This window comes from Mercenaria mercenaria, chromosome 8 (genome assembly GCF_021730395.1).
Source record: "Mercenaria mercenaria strain notata chromosome 8, MADL_Memer_1, whole genome shotgun sequence".
NCBI classification, from domain to species: Eukaryota; Metazoa; Mollusca; class Bivalvia; order Venerida; family Veneridae; genus Mercenaria; species Mercenaria mercenaria.
The window spans coordinates 42,833,548-42,847,073 of record NC_069368.1 but is presented as its reverse complement, the minus strand read 5'-3'; the positions used below and the strand labels follow the sequence as shown (position 1 = coordinate 42,847,073).

The 13,526-nt window shown below is 33.5% G+C and overlaps 1 protein-coding gene across 1 annotated transcript; it reads right to left on the bottom strand.

Moving 5' to 3' along the window:
• Nucleotides 1–1,703: 1,703 nt before the first annotated feature.
• LOC123566499 (acetylcholine receptor subunit alpha-like 1) lies at nt 1,704–12,653 on the bottom strand. Its single transcript, XM_045360659.2, has 7 exons — nt 11,969–12,653; nt 10,614–10,760; nt 8,017–8,061; nt 7,713–7,822; nt 6,251–6,431; nt 4,229–5,020; nt 1,704–3,456 (listed from the first exon to the last, which is right to left on the bottom strand). The coding sequence occupies exons 1-7, from the start codon at nt 12,068–12,070 to the stop codon at nt 3,289–3,291; spliced, it is 1,545 nt and encodes a 514-aa protein (XP_045216594.1). The 5' UTR covers nt 12,071–12,653; the 3' UTR covers nt 1,704–3,288.
• Between the last annotated feature and the right edge of the window lie 873 nt (nt 12,654–13,526).

Sequence of the window (13,526 nt, the reverse complement as noted above, 5' to 3'; positions counted from 1 at the left end):
TCACTAATTGTACAAATATAAGACAAACAAAATGATTTGATTTTATGTTTCAAAACAATTGCTCCTTTCATCAAAAATGATCTAACCAATTTATTCATTAAATCAGTATTATTTTGTGTATAAATACACGATTTCAGCCTTTGAGTGTTAAGTGACAATCAGAACATCAAAAATTCTAAAGCAAATATGTAGGCATTGTCACTGATTTATCAGACAAAATCAATTTAGACATACTACAGCATTCATAAGTTAGTTGATGTTTATTTATTTTGGATAGGAGAAAGGAGTGATAACGGTATTAATTTCATGAGAGGCCAGTCCCAGTACATCTTACCGATTTGTAAGATTTTAGGTAACTTGATTTTAGTGGTAACTTCCTCTCAATAATCAAAACAGTCTGAACAAATGAACAAATTATGTCAAAATGCCGTCTGTCTTGTTCGATAAAAAATCGGTATTATCTTTGTATGATTAAATTTAGCCATCGGATGAAATAGTACTGTTTTAGAGGCTTAAAATTTGCTTATTCCATGTTTCCAGTATTTGTAACAAAACATAACCATGCAGACAGGGAGCCAGGCTAACTAAAATGAGGCTGAGCCTGGGCTGACAGTATTTATCCGAATGTTGGCAATATTTCTTCCCCTAAAAAGCAAGGCGATAACTGTTTAATTATATCAAGAAAAATAGAAATGTGTTTTAATGGGTACATTTCACAAAATGTTTCAGATTCTTTATCCGAAAAAGACCGGCTAGATTCAATTTATCAAAAAAACAGCATCTCGCTAAATTTAAAACACTCGCTGCTATGTAGCTTTGACAGTAAAAACTGAAAATTAAAAAAGACAGTACTTTTTATCGAAATAGTATGAATTTCTAATGGTTTTTACGTGTTGATACTTTTCACAGGTTTACTTTTGTCTATAGTGCGGCTTCATCACAAAAGTCCAAAATAGTGTATCCTTTGATTATAAATAGAAGGGGACGCTGTTAAGATAAAGTAAAAATTTGTAGTAGGCTTGTGCTGTTGGGTTTTGCACTGTACATAATATATTGTTTGTGAATAGTTTGAAATCAACATAATCTGTCATTATCTTTCTTGGTTGCATTCCACCTTCCAAAGGATCTTGCTGTAAATTTGTTTAATTTCTACGCATCTTTTAGTGTCAAACTCCGGAAGTATAAACGTTTATCGACACGTCAACGGATATGACCTCAAAACTAATTCGCCTTTGATTTTATGTAATTCATAAAAAATTGAACTGGAGTGAGTTTAACACGGAATTTTGGAGGCAAAAACATTGCAAATTCAAAAAGAAGAATACATCACTGTAGAACAAGGAACTTTTAATGCCCATACCTCTGCCTATTTCAAGAGGGCTTTGTACTAGTCAAACTGAATGTAATCTTTAAAAGTTATATTAGACCAAATTCTTGTTTGGCATGTTTTTAAAATTAATTGCAAAATGGAAAGGAAAGTCAATCATTACGTTATTTCTGACTTTCTATTTGACGTCCCACTTAAGCGAGTATAATTATTATGCACGGCGGGGCACCTGGGGTCTTCCTCCACCATCAAAGCTGGAAAATCGCCATATAACCTATAATTGTGTCGGTGCGATATCAAACCCAACAAAATGAAATAAATAAATTTTATCCATTCGTTTTATGCAAGCTGCATTAAGAGAAAACAAAACCACAGGTGTCTAATTGAATTATATTATGCAGGTATCACAAAATCAAATACAGAATCAGAATTTCATTATAACAATGTTTTCTTTCTATTCATTGCTTTCAGAATTTTAATACATGAACTTAAGTCAAAAAATGAAGTTAAGTACCAGCTTGAGTTCTTGGTGAATCGTTACTACCGAAGAACTGCAAAAATCAGGATAAAGCTCTCGAACTATCAATTTCCCGTGTCGAAAGTGATAGAAACAATTGGTGTTTTCAGACATTGATGAATGACCTTGCGGGGATAAAACTGTAATTAATTGACTTGAGATAGACAAACGAGTATCAAGAAATTGCAATAAGAATTCAATTATCGCTATTATTCATTGTTTTAGGACGGATATCGGTCTCTGATGGATGAGCTGTGATATACGGAGACATGAACCTCACATTCTGACTTAATCTAACAGGCGCAAATGTTAGCCAAGGAACATAAATAAAATATTGTTATGTTTCAAAATGACATTTTTTTTTCTTTTATATGTTAATACAGCAAAGTGTGCAATGCATTCCAAATCTCTTTAAAGTAGTAATAGAATGAGTAGATACATGAATGAACGAGCGGTAGGTCGGGCAGATTGACAGTACAATAGATTGAATATAATTTATGCAAATATTTATGCACGTGGTTTTATTAACTACATGATTATTTAAATGAGCATATTCTATTCACGTGACAAAAAAACTATTTCAGACCAGCTGCTTATGGCATTTTTCTACGATTAAACGCAACACTGTGTATCAAATTATAATGTTAAAGTGTTTCATGCAACAGTCATACTCGGTTGATAATATAACAAGATTCTGTTAATAGAAGCTTGTACCATAAAAGAACATTTACGCTGAACGTCCTTCCAAAATAGGTCTAAATCATTTCTAAGTTGCTGCCCTGTATGAAAAAAGAAGCATTCACTTGCGGAAAAATGTATATGTGGCATGCTACAATCGACAGCATTTAGTGCATTAATTAATCTCCCGCGCTTTGTTTAAAACGCTACAATAAGAAAGAGTATTACGAAGAAAATATTTCGTTTCACTTTATTTAGTCTATAATTTATAAAGTACGGTAAGCAATAAAAGTCTACCACTTGTAGTAGATACAGATGTGATTTCAAGGTTGAGGGTAACTGTTTTGGCGGTAAGTCAGCAGCGTTGTTCCCGCCGAAACAGTTACCCACAACCCAGAAATTCCAATCTGCAACTACAACCAGTGACAGATTACTATATTGAAACATCTGATACATTGCAAAACAAACAACAAACGTACTATGTTCTCCAGGAAACAAGCATACGTACAACTGGTGGCTGGTTTTGTTGAGCAAGTTTATCACTCGAGATTCATATATTATTTACTCATTTGCTTTGACAATTTGCACATCGACATTCACTTCACGGGATGCGCACCAGTAACAGGCAACACTAGACTAAAGCCTGTTTAAAAATCGGGTCAGTATCAACCAATGAAACAGTGGTTTTCACTACTAAAGACGTCAGTCACTGAAAGACAGGTATAGTCAAACAGAAATTCTTCATTCACAAACGGTTTTCATATATTTAACGTTTAGAACAGTTAAAGTCATCTTTTGACATAGGCATTCTAGGATCATGGATAGACGGTGCATTCAGGAATATTCCGATTGTTCCACAAATACAAGCTGTTGTAAAAATAAACAGAAACAACCGATCCATCACCATGGCAACATAATTCCAGTCTCTTTCAATCTGAAAACGTAATAAGGTTAAACACTATAAATTTCTCCCGAATAACAATAAATCAAACGAACTGATCTCAAACAGTTTGAGTTACTCTATAATGCAAATATCGCATGAGGCTGGCTATATTTAAATTTTTCAAATTGCATGTATAACCGAAGGCTGATTACCTGCAGTACAATACCATAACACTATATTTAAAGATTAAGCTAATTTTATTTTTTTTAAATGTAGCGAATATCATGGTATTAGCCCCACGCAGGGATAATTCTGAACGTAAAGTAACAAGCAGTCAAAAGGTTAATAAAGGGAACTAGAACCCTCACACATCTACGCGCCTTTTTATGTAATACAAGTATTATATATATAAAAAAAAGGCTCTGGACCCAGCATAGCATCAGAGGTTAACAAGTATCAACCTTCTATAATACCTTGTCTTTATAACAGTTTCATAAATAGATATAGAAGCATTTACAATTATATGAAGTGCCCTATAAACATAACTTACGTTATCGTGCCTGCTTCCTAACATAACATTCATCATCGTACCTGTTGATTCATTTATAATCTTTTGCAGAATATTATTAACGAAACTACACATCAGCAACAACCATACATCTCAAAATTTCATTAAGTGCTTCAATTGATAGAGCTTCATACAGAGTGCCTCAAAACACTCAAAACTATATTGATATAATTTCATGCATATTTAATGCCAACAGCTCAGCTTTTGAATACTCTGCATATTTGTAGTCGGTAATAAAATGCAAAAAGAAATTACCGAATTATTATGATCCTCAGACTTCAGATGTTCCGCAATGTAAGTGACTCCTTTTAATGATGCCCTAATTTCCTCTGGGTAGCCAACAAGGACCTGTTTGTATGCGGGCGCCATACGACGACGTAAGTTGGCATAATTTGGTTGCTGAACCAGGTCTTCATTAACAGCATCTTCTAGAAGATTAGCTGTGACTTCTTCATTCTCCCTTTGATCTCTTTTCTCCTGTACAGGTCGCTTCATGCAAAGTATTTTCGGAAGAATTTCTGTAAACACGCGCTTTATCCATGGCGACATGTTGTGTGTAGCCGGAGACCGGAAGTGGACACTTAGTGTATAAACTGTTAGGAATATAGACATTGTCACCACGATCATAGTAAACAGCAAATATTTTCCTATTAATGGTATAACAATAGATGTTGGAGGATTTATATCAGAAAGTAACAGGAAAAACACAGTCAATGCTAGTAGAATGGAGATAGAGAGAGTTATTTTCTCTCCAGAGTCACTCGGTAAATAGAACACAAGCACCGTCAGTGTTGATATTGCTATAATTGGCATAATAAGATTAATTGTGTAAAATAAAGTTTTTCTTCGTATGGTAATGTTAAAAGTGATATCCGGATAAGGGCTCCCTGGACAACAAGGGTAAAACTTCTCCTTTCGTCTTGCTGTTACATTGATAATGTCCCATTCAACATTTTGGTTGTATTCACATAGATCAATTCCTTTTGGGTAAATCGTCATATTATCAAATTTTATTCCCGATTCTTCTCTTATATGTCGTAGATCAATCTAAAATGAATGGAAGAACTTGTAAACAGAAAAACCCAAAAACACTTTTGCAAAACAGTCCCAAGTTCCACATATCTTTATTGTATGCTTGTACTGTATTGGTTAGACAATGCATATCATTGTGTGTGTGTGAGTGTGTGTGTGTGTGTGTGTGTTTGTGTGTTTGTGTGTGTTCGGGTTTAACGTCTTTTTCAACAGTGTTTCATTCATATAAACGACAGTGTCTACTTGTACCAGTGAGCACAATGCCCAACTTTATAGTGCTGCCTCACTGGAATATCACGCCGTAGACACGTGGCATGATACCCCACCCAGTCACATTATACTGACATCGGGCTGACCAGTCCTAGCACTATCCTCTTAATGCTGAGCGCCAAGCAAGGAAGCTACTAGTACCATTTTTTACGTCTTTGGTATGACGTGGCCGGGGATCGAACCCACGACCTCCCGCACTCGAAGCAGAAGCTCCACCACTAGGCTACCGAGGGAGGCGGTTTGCAGATCATTGAATAAAAATAGCTAATTAATAGAAAGCGAATGAAATACATAAATAATAAATAAAAATGTAACACCCGTCGTAAATTAATTCTATTTTGAATTATAAAATTTTCATCTCGCAGTTTCCGGCTGGCAATACACATATTTTCATAATAATGTGTTTGACTTAATTAAAGACATAATAATATAAAGGACAACCTTCGCAAAAATCAACACCAAACAAAGGTCACGACTAAACAATCTGGTAATAAAAGCCACTACTTTCTCTTCCATTAAACCATAAATAATGTAAATTTAATTTGCTTTCTTTATTTCCAAAGGCCGTCGTTTATATGACTGAAAAATTGTTGAAAAAGACCCGAACACACACACACACACACACACACACACACATTTCCAGAGGATGCTCTCCACATCCAGGTTCCGCAGTATCTTTGGCTTTTATCTTTAAACAAATGATAATAGAAGGAAGTTTTTAAATATGTTATATCTGCTAACAGAACATATACATTTAAACCTTTCTGTAAAGACGAGCCCACAGCAACGAAAAAATGTGATCTTTGTTGACAGCTCTTGTAGTAGTGGTTTATACTGGGAGGTGGTTTTAAACACAGGTGTGCCTATAATATTCAATTTATCCATACAAGAAATGTACTTTGTGTGTATAGTTATGCAAGGAAATGTATACAAAAATGCTTAAAATTAATCTATTGAAGGAGACAAGATTCTCACCGAGTTTCCATCATATGTCCAAGAGCTGAATTTCATGAAGCACTCTTGTTGGTCAAACGGAAAAAACTCGACGTTTATTGGACAATAGCTTTTGTAAATGGCAGGTGGCTCCCACAGAATACGACCCGTGCTGAAGACAGTTGCCTTCGTCAACAGTGTAACATTAAAGTCCCCATCCGCACTGAATATAGAAAGTTGAAATATGAAAATAAAGAGGAAATGTTAATCTGAACAAGGATACAATAAGTACTTTTGTAAACGATATGTTTTACATTTAACTGAGTTTGAAATATACAGAAACAATGGTAAATACAATTTTGGTTATCGAATACAAAAATGAGATGTAAGCAGCTATATGTTTGCATGAAGTGTAAATTGTTAAATTTATATTTTGTGAACGTGTCAGACATACGACCTTTAACTGTCATTGTACTTTAAATGTTAACAAAGAAAACAAGAGAAAATTAAGACAAAAGACAATATAATAGGGTATATAAACAAATACTGTGCAGCTCAACAACTGCCAGAAATGATGGAGGGGGTGGGGGTGGGGGGGGGGCTGAATTTTCAAATTATGTGGACAAGTTTTCATCATACCGTAATTAAACTAAGTTATTGCTATTTTTCTGTTAATAAATTCAGGAGTAATCATAAGTATTCTTGAATATCGGCAGTGAACACTAGTATTCACATCATCTCCGAGACAGACAGTTTGTAATATGAACAAATAAGCATTACCATATTTGCAGGACACTTGATTTAAATAACAGATTAGCGATACAATGGTTATATCATATCAATGAATCCAACATAAAAGATCACTTTGGAAAGTCCTGAATACACATAAACAGAAAAAATATGTATTTGAGGTGTGTAAGTTTCCAGAGCAAAGATATTTCAGTACTGCAGTACTGTACGAAAGTACGATGTGGTCATTAAATAAGCTGTCCTTTCATGTAAAAGAACCGGTTGAATAATGCATAATGTTTCCATGTTTCCATAGACAACAAACTTTCCTTTGATCACATATGTACATAAATATCCTTCATTAAATCAGAAAATTAGATATGTATCGGAAGCGAAAGAACAGAACCTGTCATTAAATATTTTGAATTATGCAATTTCTGCTTCTTAATATTCAGTTTTATACATTGTTGGCACGTGTGTGATCTTTGCATGAATTGTCAAATGAAATGCAATTTACTTTACTTGACATACACTCAATCTTTAATCATTATAGGCCTTCAAATATAAATGCCTAAATGGCTTATAATACTGTCAAACGCTTACATAACCTTACATAAATTTACATATCTATCATGCATAAAGAACCATATTTGCAAGCTTGTTTTGAAATCGGAATTCTACGAGAAAACAAGCCGAGGAAAACTTAGACAATAAACTCTATAAAAGCCTTTGGAGGCCTTGTGTATAATCAAGCAAAATATCATCAAAAACATACTTATTGTAAAGTATGATGTCAGGTCGCCACAAATCATCGGATGGAAAATGTGTATATTTTAGCCCACCAAAGTTATCAGGGTCCCAGGTTATGCGAGAATCTATCCATTCCTGCAGACAAACAAAAAATATCGTAGCTTGATACATGTGAACTTTTACAATGGTACACCATATGTGTGTAAATAATACATGATCTATGAATAAGAAAATAATGAAAATGTTGCCATTTCACCAAGTATTTTTCAAGAATATGTGCAAAAACTGTTACATAAAGGACTATAAAACATAAGATCATCAAAACTTACATGTCTAAGCCATATATTTGTGGTCACAATCTGATTCTTCTCCGACTGAAAGAAATTAAAAACAACAAAGTAAATTAAAGAAGCAACATTAAATTTTCAGATGTGCTCTGAGGTGCAAAAAATGGGGGTAAAGCGAAAGAGTGCTAATTTTTCCATATGCACTTATCTCGCTTTCTCCCACCAATATCAAAATTATGATCATGGTTGAGATACTGATACCAAGTTGAATCTAAAGGGAGCAGATTTCAACGCAAGGTATTTAGAGATATGATCTGCAGGTGCGTAAGCCTAGCTAAGTGAAATCTGAACAACAGCAAGATGTAAATGCGGACTCTATTAATGCGTAACCAAGATCTTTACCTGGAAATGTGATTGCCAAAGTTATTGTATTTACAGGCTTGTTGCCAATTTTCTTCATTCTCAACTTAGGATAATAACTTCATATATGTAAGAGTGTTTACCTACATTTGTTATGTTGTGTTGTATTTACTATACACAAATAAACTTACGTTACGAAAAAAACATATGTATAGCGCTGAATCAACATATCGCTATTAATTGTTGAAACGGCCTTAGATAGGCATTTTGTGTCAACAAATAAAACGTTACAACGATTTTAGAAAGTTGATGCCCTGGTGCCTTGATCTTCGAAAGATATCAGGCCAACACTGTTTACTAATGTTACACGTGACAAATGCTTAACGACATCATTTATCAAAATGATACATGTGTGTTTAACATTGATTTGATTAAATGCAAAACAAAAAACAAAAAAACAAACAACACAAAGTTAATTTCGTTTTCTCACTATTGACCTTCTTGCATCTGCTATTTCGAAAGCCACTTTTGTTAAAAATTTGGATTCAAAGAAATCAATGTCTGTATTTTCCTTTTTACGATCAACAAATGAATAACATTGGCGTCACATGTCGCACAGTTTTATCAATTTATCAAATATGATATGAAGTAAAATACGCCAACATGACTCACTTTGTAAGCCTGATGTTTAATGTCGTGCTAAAATGCCAGTAAAATGAAAAGACATTTAATAGAATACTATACCCAAAAGGAAACACACGTATTATGACATAAAGGAAGAAATAAACTTTATAATTTCAATTTTTCTTTTGCAAGTACTCATACGTTTACTTGTCAAAATGTATATTCTCCAAAGTGTTTAAGCTTAGCATTCTGATATAAAAGAGGGATGTACTTGAGCACATCCTGGTAAGAAAAATGAAAATAAATCTCGGGTAGTGAAATTTGCATTTTGTCAAAACTGAAACAAACGCATGGTGATACGAGGCGTACATGTATATTTATTTTGATTTCTGTTGTTAACACACACTAATATATTTACATTGACCATTACAACAAAACTCTTCTAGGAACGCGATAAAAACATTTTGATTTTGTTTCAAGGTTAGAGTGCGACAACAATATCCACTCAAATCATATCAAAAAGAAGACTGAATTTATAAACCAGTTGAAATTTTTTAAAACACATCATATAAATATCGCGTAAGTTTGGTTGTACCCTAACTTCTCTTTCTGCCAGAATTTTACAATTATTACATCTGATTTTCTTTAAAGTTAGTTCAATTAAACAGAACTTTTGATATTTTAACTCTATAGACTCGTTCAATCCGAACACAATATTGAATTTCAATCGGAAAAACAATCAAGAAAATTAAAGTAAAAAAAAAAATAGTTCCAGACGTCTCATTAATGTACCACTTTAAGAAATGAGCTTTAACTTTCATTCTGAGAACAACTTAAGATTTTGATCAAAAGTGATCAGAATGCAGAAGAATGTTTACTTCAAAATGATAAATCACCGTTCTAATTTTCTCAACGCATTTTCTTTGCTAGTCGTTAGTTTATGTCATACATGGCGAGAATAACACTAGTGCGTTCATGTGTAATTATATGATTATGAAATATGCCAAAACTGGCAAAAAAAATATTCAAGCGGTTTAAAACGTATTTAACATGTTAAGAATATCACAGTTTTGTATTCTTACTACATATGAGCCGCGCCATGGGAAAACCAACATACCCACTATGTTGGTTTTCTCATGGCACGGCTCATATTTAGTCTCAATGTGTTGTACGTGTTTGACAGAATGTGAGAGAAAGAAAACATTTAATAAAAACTGATGATGCTAATACTTGGAAATTTTAGTATTATTAAAGATAAAAAGTAAGGGGAAATTTCCTGGATGTACAGATCACCCCAAAGAGAGTCATAGACCCATGCATCGCAAAGTAGGCCCACAACGAAAAAATGCTGTAGCGGAAAAATATTGTAAACGAGTTGCTTCAAAAATCCAACAATAAGTCCATTTTAATTATATGCAAAATACAGAAAAAAGGGTGGGTATGGTGTAGATAAAACTGTGACATGGCGCGTGACTCAAAGTGACAAAAATCTATGTTAAACTATAAATGTTAAAACTAATGGCAACTTTTTATTTTCTAGTCAGGAAAAATCAGAGACAAGTTTTACCAGTGAAGTTTTCTTTAACTAGATCAATCTTATGTTAAACAATAAACAAACTTGTTATGAATAGAATAAGTAAAAGATCAATACTGACCACAAGCAAAATTTGCGAAAGACTGATTCCGAGTTTTACAGTGAGTGTATTGGATGTAGATTCAGTCCCTGCTAGCCCGGCTGACTTTTGGCCCAGGGTGTAACTTGATACTCCTGGTGGACGTACAAGTTTGTTGTATCGTTTTTCCTGAAATATTAATATGTTCATTAGTAAAATCATGTAAAATGTCTGTTGTATGATTCTCTCCCTACCCACCCTTCCTCTCCCCCTCCCCACGCGCACACTGAAATAATTTAAAATGTTTTTTACTCATTTCAAGCTCAGGTTAGTTTTTAATCCTTTTTTATGTCGGTTATCTGAAGAACATGTATTGTTATTGCATGCATCAGTTCGTCGGGGTTCGTATTGATCTGACATGCAATGAACATGGTTCATAACTTCATATTAAGAACTTCATATTAGGATTTTCTTCAACGCGTTTGTTAGATGGTATCACAATGACAACAAGAGGGTATTGATAGAAACTTCATACACTTGTTTACTATGATGAACTGACATGTTATGAACATGTCCCATAACTGTACTTACTTTCGTTAAATTATTCATATGTTAAATGGTATCACATGTCTATATAAATCATAAAACAGCATGGGAGACATACGAATATAATTATTCGGTCCTGCAAATCAACAAAGGCAGATAACTGTGTACCTTTCAGATTTAGAAAGTAATTAAAATGGAGAAAATGGTGCATAGCATAGCAAAACCTTCCTGTTGTTGACAAAAAATGTATTCTAGGCGAAATAAATATACATGTGAATTTCTCTGGACCTTTTTTGCTAAATGCACCAAACGCTTTGACATGTACATGCGGATACAGATCCTCAGAAGAACCTATTGCTTTAAAATAAAGTATGCTTAAGAAATACAGACGCAATCAGAAAATAAAACAAAAACATGTAAGCAATTTTTTAAAAGTTTTTAAAAAATCTCTTGAGTTAAGTTATGGTAAGTAAAATGGAAGTCATGTGACAACAGACCTTAAGCATTTATGTGTTTAAATTGTTCTTAATAATGAAACCTTAAAATATTAGATACTAAATCACTATTCTGTTCCTCTTTCTATATTTTCTCGCTATGTTTGCACCGTGTAATGATTAATACCATATTATTCGTTTGGGTATCTCTATGTAACAGAGAGGTAAACGTCTTATAGGCAATGCAGGTATTTCATATCATGTTGGAAGTGCTATCAATGATATAATACATCATGTAAGAACACGGAAGAATGCTGATGGTATACAAATACATGTAAGAAACGCAAAGGAAAAAAAAACAGCATGATAACACTGTCGGCAGAATAATTTACATAGTAAAATACAAAGCATACTAACCTGCATAATATAGTGATGGAGTCTTTGCTCATTTGATATATGATGTACATTCACTCCTGAGACCTCCATTAAGTAAAACACTAACATCCAGACACTTAGCATTTTCTTCTAGTATACGGACATTCGATTGTTCTTTCACACTGTCAAACACAGCATCCAAGAATATTTCAAATAAGCAGAGTATCTATCGAACAGCTGAAACTGCCATCGTTCAGTCCTGAATATATGCAAATACGAATTTCATCAGAACGGAAGAATATTGTTATAGCATCCATTTACCGCTATGTGATTACAAATCAACGACTTGCCGATATCATTTCCAGTCAATATTTTGTCAATGAACACTTTTGCTTAGATGATTTACCGACCTGTCAATAAAAGTAATTCAGCATCCGTAACAGAAACTAATTTGAACAACAAGTATCCCAAAAATAGTTGCACAAATATACTGAGCGCGAAATAGCTATTTTTCTCTCTCTCTAATACCAGCGGCACTAGTTTATTGTAACGATCAGATATCCCGATCCATATGCTAAGGGTTTAATAAATGCACAATAATTTAACATCTATCAGATACAATATTAAGACACATTTTAAGGAAATATATAATGTGTTGATATATTTAGGAGTATGATATATAATGTATTCATATTCCAAGCTGTTACTTAGAGAATCTTACGGCAACATGTTGTTAAAGGGGAAGTGTGTCTACACAAAGCCAACATTTGCAATATCTTTACAAATGATATACAGTGCATAAAATCTATGAAAAGATCCTTTTCTAATCCAAACTGTTTTGAAATGTAAAACAAATATTTGCATAAACGGCGGTGTCATTTGTTTGTATTAAAGCACTCATGGAAATTGTATGTAAATAGGATTAATGTTAACTTTTTTAAGGACAGTTTCTGAAAAAAAATGGTACATACGTATTGGAGTATTTTCAAACGAATTCAAAGATAATAAAGGATACAATTTATGTTGAATATTGTGTAAACCAACAGAGAATAAGACTTCATACTAAATACCAAACCAAAATCTGTGACAAGTAAATCACTTTAACGGAAGTCATTCGGGGTGAAAATCTTTTAATTGCGACGATATACGTTCTAAAGAAATAAATTAGTAACTCACTTTTGAATTATACACTGTTAGTAAGCAAGTGACCAAGTGACCTATAATCGGAATTGAAATAGGTTCATGCTAAATTTGTACATAAACATGGAGAATTCTAGGTCTATCAAAGTGATGCAGAGGAAGGTCTTATCGTTCAAGATTATTCGTTCCCCCATAGCAAAAATATCGTTCAAGATTATTCGTTCGTCCATAGAAAAAATATCGTTCAAGATTATTCGTTCACCCATAGCAAACATTGATAAAGCGTATTAGTCAGAAATCAAAGAAACTGTTCAACTGATTTTTGTTAGTTTGTTATAACACGGAGATGTTATTTAAAATGTTTTGAATGATCCAAGAATAGCATGATTCAAAGTCTTCAATTATCTCGGAACCCTTTGACGTATTTCATAGTTGATATCTTCAATTGGTATACCAGACT

Excerpts from the sequence above, each read along its gene's own strand:
- LOC123566499 (XM_045360659.2), bottom strand. The coding sequence starts at position 12,070 with ATGCTAAGTGTCTGGATGTTAGTGTTTTACTTAATGGAGGTCTCAGGA. Across the intron at positions 7,823-8,016 it reads CAAATATATGGCTTAGACAT|GAATGGATAGATTCTCGCAT; the intron begins GTAAGTTTTGAT and ends GTTTGTCTGCAG. Across the intron at positions 5,021-6,250 it reads GGACATATGATGGAAACTCG|ATTGATCTACGACATATAAG; the intron begins GTGAGAATCTTG and ends CATTCATTTTAG.